Here is an 11,250-nt window from a genome sequence, read left to right as displayed (position 1 = left end):
TATTTACTGTTCTTGTATTGGTCTGGAGCATTGAATTTCTATATAGGTATTCAAAGCTCTAGAGCTTTTCCTATCCCTCTTAGCAGGCAAAAACATTCCCTTCATCCTAAGTGGGCATTGAGACTTGCACTTTCCCTTTTTGATGGATATCAATATTTTCTCTTTGTCCTACATGAAAATTTAGAATTCTGGAACTCCTCCTTCCTACTTTGAAGAGGAAATAGCAAAAACCATTAATCTAAGAGCACATGCTCAAAGCTGACTCATTGTGCTTTAAGAGCACAATGAGTCCAACAATCTTTTTAACAAGCTTCTGAAATCCTTTAGCATAGAAGCCTTTTAAATTGATGTCTGAGCCAGTGTCAGATCTGTTCTCCAACCATCTCTTTGCTTCAGAAAGTCTTCACCTTGATATTCTTTTAGGAGTGCAAACCAGATGGAAGGCATTGGCAGTCAGGTTGAGACTAAGCTGGATATTCATTCTAATTTTTGTATAGTAACAAGGATATTGTATGCAGCATGACGCCTGGCATTGTCAATCAGAAGTAACACTTCTGTCAGCAGCTTGGATCGTTTCTTATGAATTGCAATACTTTTGTCATACAACATTTAAGAGGAGGTGATGCTGTTGACATTGTCATCCATATTGTTAAATTTTATCAGGAGAATTCTTTCAGGGTCCCAAAAGACAGTCAATATGGCTGAACTTTTTGGTTTCTGACAAGCTTATGCTCTTCCACATCATAACCACATTCAGCCAAAGTTAAAATGTGCATTTATCAGTTGCCACCATAGCATTGTGCTCCTCTTTTGTTGTAGTATACCAAATTTTCTAGGCAGGTACCTATGTGATCCTGTTTTATTTTCAGTGTAAACTCTCTCAGTTCATCTTACACACATTTTAATAATGCAACTGCTCTTGCATGATTGTTTGCTAACTTGATGAAACATCCAATTTCTGTAGCCACATAATTAATTGTTACTTGTATAGTGCACCATATCATCCAGTTTTGACTTCTTGTAGATCAAAATGAAAATGAGGTGTCCTGGCTTGCCTTCATTGACAGTTGTGGAACAACTTTTATGAAATTTCTCAACCCAATTTTCTTGCAGTGCTACAAAAAATGGACCAAAAAGTTTTCATTTTTAGTCCTTTTTTTTTATTATTATTTAGCATTTTATATCATTTTATAACAGTATCAGTATATCAGAGTTCTTCAATGCAAATGCTTTCTTAAAACAATTTATTGCAAATGTTTAAAATCAAATCATAATGAGGAAAATAAAGACTATTACTGTTTGCAAACATCTTTATTATGAAACTGAAATAATAGCAATAATAATCAGTTCTGAAAGAACATAGTTTTTGTTGATCTGGCCATATAAGTTCTGTTACTTTGTCTCTAAATGACATATTCACTGTACATGAATGACATAGTGTAGAAACTGATTGCATATAAAACACAATCAAAATGTACAGAACAGATTATGTACTCAATTTGCATATGTTTAATGAGGTTACATTTTCTTATTTTAAGTAGTCAAGTGAAAAAACAACCTTAATAAATAAAATTGAATTAAAATTTAACATTTATAAATATGCAATATAGTACAGTGATGCTGAGTAATAAAAACTAATATAATAATTCTCATCATTAACTGATGTTTTTGATTATTTGACATAAAATTAAGGATGACAAAAAAATCATTAAATTATTAAGAATTCAGTTTTTCCACATTAAATGAATCTATTATTTATTTCTCATCTATAATCTAATCTTTATCAAATTTATTTCTAATCTATAATCATATATCCAAAATTTAGCCCGATCATTTACGGCAGTTGTTGGTGTATTTTGTTAAATGAATCTACAAAAGTTGATATTATAGTCTTGAATTATAGCATGCGTATCACTATTTGCAACACTCTTTGTTTACTTGTCTAATTGAGATACAGTATTTTGTCTTACACAGATTTTTTGAGCTAATATAGAAAAGTATAAATCAAGACACTACACCAGTGGTTCCCAACCTTTTCTAGGATGCGGAACGCTTTTGTGAGCAATTTTCTTTAGTGGAACACTTACTTAAGTTAATATGAAATACATAAGCTTGTCATCAGTTATTTTATTAGAATTGAGCAGTTATAATTCAAAATCTCTGCTCATATTATTAATGCCAATTTTAAGACAGGAAAAAATATACCTAAATAACTTTAATGGGAAACTTGTGCCTGATGTTTTTTATATATTTCATTCAGTTTTTATTATTGCCTTTGTCTTATTTGAAACAGTAGTACACTCCATAAGTATGAGTCGTACATATATATTTAAGTTTATGAAAATTTTATGATTTTATTTTTTGATATTCGGCGGTTCGAATACGATTATACACTTTCCAATTTGCGACTAAATCTGCGGAACACTTGGGAGATGCTTACGGAACACCAGTGTTCCGCGGAACACCGGTTGGGAACCACTGCACCACACAAACTAAACAAACAGCATTGCACTGATAAATCAAACAACTTAGTTATAAGGAAGAAGTCCATTAGTCAGTGGCATGCCATCATTGGAAGCGGTGGAAGTGCTGCATCCACCTTCCAATGACCTTCCTTTGTATTTTCTAAAATATAAATTTTCATATTTTAACATACTTTGAATTAATTAAAATTAATATTTTATTATAACTGCATTATGTATCTTATTACAAAATTCTATACTACATGTGAAAAAAACGATAAGATTGCTATTGTATATTCGAATGTCAGTGGCGGAATGGAAGCGCTTCCGAGACAGCTTTTACTGCGAGAATAACTGAATGGTGTGAAGCAGCCAGAGGACATTGGCGCATGCGCTTTACAGAGCACCATCCTCACCCGGTTTAGCCGGTGGAAGCTACACACGTGTAACGATTCTATCCCTTAGCCACTGGGCAAGGGCGTCGGCAGAGGGGCAGTTGCCTCTCCCTAGACATGCGAAAAAAATTATTTAAATGCTAAGTCATTTATTGCCCGATTTATAATTCCCGCGCGAAAAACCCAAGAAGATTATGTTTTAATTAAAATAATCTTAAGCTTCTTAAAATTTATGAATCGTTTTTATTTTACCTACATACAATTCATATCCTCTATCAATTTATATCATCTTGCCCCCCTGGCCCATTGGCTGGCGACGCCCTTGCCACTGGGTAGGGAGCTATGTGACTAAGTGAATTGTTTAAGATTTAAAAAGTAAAGAATATTCAATGTTATTTTCATGTACGTTTTTTGCAAAGTTATATCTAATTATAATTTTCTTTTAATTACACTGTAATTATATTGACAGATTTTCAGACATAAAATCTTTAGAATTTTTATCACTTTTAGATGTTAATAATTTTAATATTATGAAAAACAATTTTTCCAAGCGTGTTTTAATTCTTTAAATTAAGTAAATTTTATGGGAAATGTTTTAATTTATCTAAATTACGTAGCGAATCGCAATATTTATATTCGTGTCCGGACTATATTGACAAGTAACTCTTAAACATAAAACATATCATTATTAATGTCGATCCGAACAAAGACGTACTAAAAGAATTATATGATTTAATATCATTAACATTTACGGTACCATCTACCAGTGGGTCTGCTGAGCGCAGTTTTTCGACCACGAAGCAAATTCAAACATTGGCCAGGAACACTTGGTCGGAGGAAAAATTGTTGTCGCTAGTATTGCTTTTGATAGAAAAAGAGCTTTCAAATAAATACGCTGATGGAGTCGACGACCAGCGACTTTTATCATAAAGTAATTAATGACTTTGCGGAAAAAATCGCGAAATAGAGTTAGTTTATACAAAATTAAAACAAGAAGTTTTTCTATCATTGTTTGTATCGTATCAATTTGTGTTATGTATGTATTACTACTAGTGGGAACCTAGGGGTTTACCACTAGCAGTCTGTTCTTCCTCTTCAGACCCTTCTTGGTTGGTAGCACTTAGCTCCCCAAAGGGTTTTTCACCCGCTTTCCTCCTCACTCTCACCACTTTGATCTTGGCCATGCCCCCCAGTAGTGCCATTGCCACCCTTTTGGTGCCACTACGTCCCCCCTATCACTGTCCGGCGTGCCTACCCACATATCGTGATTATGTCGATCATGGTGGGCTTTCTAGGCACTTACGCCACATTCACGGGGGACACCTCCAATTTGAATGTCGCATCTGTGGCATACAGTCTGACAAACTGAAGGAGGTTAAACTGCACCAGGCGAGAAGCGACAGCTGTTCCTCACAACTACCAGCCCTCTCACCCAACTCTACTAGAGACCCCAAACCTCGTGCCCGCATCTACAATATAAATGTTGCTGGTGTCTTTCGCCGTAATAGGGACTACGGTATAGATGAGGCCTATCTCGCCTCACAAGGCATCGATCCTGCTCCCGCCGTTGAATCCTCTTTTTCAGCCACCACCACCACTTCACCTGATCACAACGGCAAACTTAACTTTGGGACCATTGAGGACCAAACCTCAACGCCGGCTCAACCTAACTCTACCGCTGGTGACACCCAGGGACTAACACCGACCCAACTCGACCTTACGGATAGCAACAACCGTGCCTCGTCACCGGCCAACGACGACCTACCTCCACTGGTACGACGTCCACGCCGCCGAAGACGCCGAGGTTCTACTACTCCATCGCTTACCAACCAGCCTCCACCTAGGCCTACAGCTGCTCCGCCTACCGACCAGGTAAGCCCCCTTGCTCCCAGTCTCTCAACTAGTCAAGCAAGCTTAACAAGCCCATCTGTGAGACCTATCAGCACCATGCCCCTCGCTCCTGATGACGACCGCTTGGCTCACTGCAGTACCTCCAGCAACGCAGCAACCACACCTCCTGCGCTGGACACCATCATACCACCTGACAGCATCAGTCAACAACCTCCTGTCTCACGCAAGATGCCGGAACCTCCTCCCTGGGTCATAGCCTGGCGAGACCGTTTTGATTGCGCCATGGACGAAGATATGCTGGAGGTAATGGTAAGCGACCTGGTCAACCTCGCTCGAAGCATGATGCCACAACACCAGTCGCAACGCCAGCCGCAACATCATCGCACCCGTCGACAACAGGCACATCGACCTCAAGTCCAAACCAACAGGTCACGCCAATACGACTCCGTTGCAGCCAGTAGAATCCAACGTCTGTTTCGGATCAATAAACGCAAGGCGTTTGACGAGCTTACAAAGGGTACTTCACGGTTTTGCCAAATCGGTAAGGATATGTTAACAAACCACTTTTCTACCATCCATAGCCCATCAACTACCGATCCGTCGAATATCCTATTACCACCGGCCCCAACGCCATCATCGGATGATCCACTTATCCATAACTTCACCCCCCAAGAAGTTGCGACCAGACTCGGCAGATGTCACAACACCGCCCCAGGTCCAGACGGTATTCGTTACTACATCTGGAGACGCCTGGACCCACAGGGACACATCCTGTCGGCGCTCTTCAATGCCGTCCAGCGTGTGGGAGCCATCCCCCGTGCATGGAAAACTTCCACTACAATATTACTCTTTAAAAAAGGTAATCCCGATGATCCACGCAATTGGAGACCCATCGCCCTCGCAAATACCCTGGGCAAAATATATTCTGCATGCATTGCCAAACGCCTACTCCAGTGGTGTGAAGATAATAACATCATATCTAACTCCCAGAAGGGCTTCATGAGGCATGAGGGTTGCTCGGAACACACCTTTACCCTTCAATCTGCCATCCAGGACGCCAGACGCAAGAATAAGGAATGCCATGTTGCATGGTTGGACCTTGCCAATGCGTTTGGCTCTGTTCCCCACCACACTATTTTCAGCTGCCTTCAATGGACTGGTCTCGGTGCCGCCTCCATCCAATGCATCAGGGATCTCTTACTCAACTGCCACACCCGTGTCCGCACCAGCTCCGGATTCACCGACCACATACAAATTAAATCTGGTGTGAAGCAGGGCTGCCCTTTGAGCCCAATTCTTATTTAACATCGTCATGGAACCTGCGCTTCGCCTTGTCACCAGCCAACAGCTTGGATACCAACTTCACGGTCAATCCATCTCTACGCTCGCATATGCGGACGACATCACCATCATCAGCGCCACAGCTCCAGGCCTACAAGCCCAACTTAATCTGCTTTCGTCCTGGGCACAAGGTTGTGGTCTCAGCTTTAACCCAACAAAGTGCGCCTCCCTCTCCGTGGCAAGCAAGTATTGTTGCAATGAAGAAATCAACTTTACTATTCAAGGCGGCAGCATCCCTCGCCTCAACAAGAACGACTACTAAATCCACCTAGGGATACCGACCGGGTTTACGCTGGGCCTAACTGCCATCGAAACCGCCGACAGTATCATTAAGGACATCAAAACCATCGACAGCTCGCTTCTGGCCCCGTGGCAGAAAATCGATTGCGTGAACACGTTCCTAACGCCAAGACTCACCTTCTACCTTACCTTGGGCACGGTACCGAAAAAGAAACTCGACAAAGTCGACAAAACCCTAAGACGCGCCGTCAAAAGGTGGCTGCACCTGCCCCAACGAGCCAGCGTAGAAGTAGTGCACATGCCGCACAGCCAAGGGGGCGCTAACGTCGCACCTTGTAACATAATGGCCGACATCGCCCAGGTAAGTCACGCCACACATCTTTTTTCCTCTAGGGATCCTACTGTCACAAGCCTAGCCCTTAGGACCCTGCAACTTGTCACAGAGAAACGTATTCGCCGCAAGCCCTCCAGCACTGACCTTTGCACTTACCTCTCCGGATCAATGGAAGGCGAATTTGGTTGTGATCCATATGACATTCCCTCTTTCTGGACCCGTCTTAGAATGGCCACCAGACGTCTACAAAAGCGGATAAATCTCGTTTGGCGCCCAGGCGAAAACGACACGCCTACCTTATTTGTCAATGGACGACCAGTGTCAAGCGCCGCTTCCTCAAAGGCAGTCACAGAAGCCGTCAAGTCGACATTCCTGGATTCTCTACTACGTAAGCCCGACCAGGGTAAGACTTTTAAAATTATTTCAGGCAATCATAATAGCAACCATTTCCTTAGCGACGGAAAGTACACAAGATTTGCAGATTGGCGCTTCATACATCGGGCCAGACTCAGCGTTGTGCCACTACGTGGGCTCCGAAGATTCGGCCATGCCAGTCAACTCTGCCGGAGATGCCAGAAGCACCGTGAAACGCTGGCCCACGTCATTAATCATTGCCCGCCAAACTTCGCTCAAATAACACGTCGCCACAACGCCATACTTGACCGCCTAGTCAACTCATTTGACCACAACAACCTGGAAGTATACGTTAATAAACAAGTCCCTGGTTACCCTGGCAACTGTCGCCCTGATTTGGTTGTGCTCAACTCCAGCCCCAAGACGGCGACTGTCATCGACGTGGCAACGCCATTCGAAAATGGTGCCGACGCTTTCAGCCGTGCCCGCAGTGAAAAAGTAAATAAATACCGTGAACTGACTGAATACCTGAAATCCAAGGGCTACGACACGTTCACCGATGCTTTTGTTGTCGGTGCCCTCGGAGGTTTCGACGCCGCAAATGAGAGCACACTGCAACGTCTAGGTGTGAGAAGAAACTACGCGAAGATAATGAAAAGACTCATGGTTAGTGACTGCATTAGAGGCAGTAGGGACATTTATACGAACCACCTTTGTGGACAGCTCCAACGTCAACACCAGTAACCACTCCTACTTCTTTTTGTTTGTTCCCACCGTAGCTGGCTATGCGCCCTTGTATCGCGTATTTTGCGTTTGAGGCTCTGCCTCTTTCTTTGTATTATTACTTACTTACTGGGTTAATCACCCCATAGTATCTATCACTGGCAGGCTAGTGCCCATGTGCTTACATTGTAAATACCTCTTGGTAACTTTTGTACATTTTTATTTGATCCATAATAAATGGCTTTTGAAATTTGTATTTTAGAACTAAAATACATAAATTGTTTATTTTTGTCATTTCCAGTATTTGTTTAAAACTTTTTATGGAAATGTGATGTACCGGACAGGTCTGACCCGTCATGAAAGACGCAAAAAAACGGTTAATTTAGAGAAAAATTTATTAGTTTAAAAAAAACATAGGTAAAAGTCGTTTGTAGTCGGACACCCGTTGTTTATATCAAACTGCCAGGCAGAAACCATAAATTGCAGAAGGAAGTCGTCCTATGATCGATGGAAGATCGAATTTGTCTTCGATTTTGACTTTTCTCCTGCTCCAGGTAAGAGTCTTGTTACATTTAGTAACAAGGGACCAACCACTCGGGAAGCGTGATTGAGAGAGAACGACCAATCAAAAAGGATGAAAGGAAGAACGGAGATTGATATAATCTCCGACAATCGAGGACACCTGGCACTCCGTTAACGTTCCGAATAACCAAAACGCCATATGTCAACGCGCAAAAAAAAAAAAAAAAATACAATTTCTCGTCTATTGTGCCAACCTGTGTGAAGATCCTAAAATGGCGCCGGGAATTCGGTTGTTTACAAGATCGCTACCTCGGGAAATTTCGGAAAGTCAATCGGAGCGAGAACACGCATCGAGCTATAAACCGGACCATCTGTAAAGCATTTCTTCTAAAACAAACACAACGCAGTAATAAACGACGAAGGGAATGTCGCGGTGCTCGTATACAAGAGTCGAGATGTAAACAATTAACAAAAAGGGGAGAAAGAAGAGAGACAGATGGTCAAGGACACCTGTTAGACCATATGAGCCCGAGATCGTCTCGAAAGGGGGGCAGCCACAGAACGTTTGGCGGCTCGGTTCAGCCAGATGTCCGCGAGAGGGGGGCAAACAGTGTAAATTATGTGAGTAGCTGTCAACGCCCGGGCGCCGTCCCCGGCCAAACTTGGTTTGCGTCTTGCTTAGAAACAGTAGACTGACCAATCGAAAAAAGGAAAAAGGGACTTAAGACCAATCAAGAGGGGAAGATTCGAGGGAAAATCGTATAAAAACCCCCGAATCAAGGTCGAAGGGGAGACGACGGAGCTTTCTACCAGGAAGTGGACGACGGGACTCCAACCAGCCACCTACTCCTTCGCCGACGTCCGTCACCGACCCCTCGGACTCTCTTACCCGACTGCCCCGGGGCTTTACCGACGACTCCGACAGCATTCTCCGATCGCCGTCATCCGGAGCTCCTTCAGCCACAGACGATCTAGATCGCATCTTGTATTGTAGGCCTACTTTGTAAGTTTGTTTTGATGTTAAAATAAACGGTTATTGTAAGACACTTGTCATCTTTGCCTCTGCCGCCACCACCCACATACGATCGGTCCCTAGGTTTTTCCTGACGTGCAATTAACTAATTGCCCCATATGTCGGCAACTTACACCTGTAACCCGTGCCACTTTGGACTTAGACCGTGTCCCCGACTCCAACGGACGAAGTCTCCCCGTGCCTTACAGACTTGTTAACGCCACTGTCCCGGGGCCACCTTCGATGGACCATCAAAGAACCACATCGACACTCAGGACGTCCGAACGGCTGATTGTCCTAAAGCAGGGGTCGGAAAGTGTGGCTCGTGAGCCACATGCGGCTCTTTGCATAGATGTTTGCGGCTCTTCGGACATAAACTCCAATCTCACCTCATCTCAAGCAGCTTTATAACTTATGAGTTTATGAGATAGAGCCGCCAAACAAACTTCAACTCGTACGGCATACTCTCTACTATTCTTTAGCTTGTCCGCACAAGACCACTCACATTGATCAATATGAATCGCATGCGAGTGGTAGCATTTCCAACTTCCAACTTCTTCAAATTTAATATGGAGATTATAGCCCTTGCGACTCTTTCTCTGACCAACGTTGCCAATTGCTAAGCGAAACGACTGGTGAGGCTAATATAGTGCTCCAGCACCGCTACATGGTGACTAGGGGTGATGGAGGCCGGCGGCCAGTAGATAGGCGTCAGCGTGCGCACCAGAGAGTGGTAGCATCTTCTTCTTCTTCTTTTTTGTTAATATGGAGACTCTAGCCTGTTGGCTTTTATCTCCGAGGCGCACCGCTTAGTTATTAGGCGAAGCGGTTAGATCGATACACAAAACGTTCCAAGGCTTCCATGTGTTGATGGGAAGGGAGGTCGGCTCGTGGCGAGTATATGGGAGTTAAGTTGCAAACGATGGACAGGTCCAAGATCAAGGAATGACCCAATTCTTGGCGGGCCCCCTTGTACTGCGGGCAAACTAGCCAATAGTGAGAAGAAGTTTCAGACAAGCCACAGTGGGGACAATCAGGCGAGACGTGCAGGCGTCGATAGTAAAGAAACCCGTTCAACGGGGCTGTATCAGTGCGAAGACAGGCCAATAGAGTTTCAGTGTGACGTGACAATGCGTAATGATAGATCCAAGGGGAGAAAGGACAGAGATGGTTGCGACCTTTACTCCGGAGAATAGTGGACCAGGTGTCAGTGTAAGTATGGATTATCAATTTCCGCAAATTACGATGAGGTCACGTGCCATGAGAGGCCTCCACCAGGAGCCGGTGGGAGTGTTATTGCTCGCTGCCTGGTCAGCGGCTTCGTTAATATGGATACTGACGTGACCTGGAGTCCATTTGGTTTCAAGGGGTGTGGGATGTGTACTGATTGTGGCAGCAAGGTTGATAATGATCTCCGGGGAAGAAAAACTGACATTGGCAACAGCCTGGAGAATGGATTTACCGTCCGAAAGGATGGCCGTCAGACTGTTAAGACGGGTGCTGATGTGGACAGCCTGTTGAATACCGAGAGCTTCCGTGCCAAAGACGCTGCAGTTGGTGTGCAGTGACCATGTTTCCTTGACAGTGTGGGCCAAAACAACCACACCGAACGCTGTCCATAGGTGGGATTTTGAGGCATTGGCTCCAATGAGAGACCAACCCCGCCAGGTGGTTGCTTGTAATTCGGCGAACCGAGCACTCAAGGCTGCCGGAGGATCGCTGGAAGAGTTCGGGAAGTCGTCTAGATGTATGTGAGTAGCGATGCTCACAGAGCTTGGGGGCACATGCCTCTGACAGTAGAGGTGAGAGATAGGAAGGCCCTCCTGATGGATCTGGGAGAGAACTCTGGAAGCATAAGGGCTCTGGAAAGGGCGCCATCAGTAATAGTCTAGACTAGAGGCACTGTGGAAGATCATGTGTAGAGGGCTATATTGGCCTCTCGAGACGTGAGTGATGGTGTGCGATATGGCCCTTTGGTGCAGTCTGGACTGGAGTGGAATATAGCCGGACTCAGCA

The 11,250-nt window shown here is 44.0% G+C and overlaps 1 protein-coding gene across 1 annotated transcript; it reads left to right on the top strand.

The window, feature by feature from the left end:
• Positions 1-6,020: 6,020 nt before the first annotated feature.
• On the top strand, positions 6,021-7,721 carry LOC136985815 (uncharacterized protein T26G10.4-like). The gene is made up of 2 exons (XM_067283175.1): positions 6,021-6,231; positions 6,322-7,721. Exons 1-2 carry the CDS (start codon positions 6,021-6,023, stop codon positions 7,719-7,721), a joined length of 1,611 nt encoding a protein of 536 aa, XP_067139276.1.
• The last annotated feature ends 3,529 nt before the right edge of the window (positions 7,722-11,250 follow it).

Source organism: Centruroides vittatus, unplaced genomic scaffold (genome assembly GCF_030686945.1).
Source record: "Centruroides vittatus isolate TY-2023 unplaced genomic scaffold, ASM3068694v2 contig_979, whole genome shotgun sequence".
Lineage (NCBI taxonomy): Eukaryota > Metazoa > Arthropoda > Arachnida > Scorpiones > Buthidae > Centruroides > Centruroides vittatus.
The sequence above is the reverse complement of the archived record's forward strand: the minus strand, read 5'-3'. Positions and strand labels throughout refer to the sequence as shown.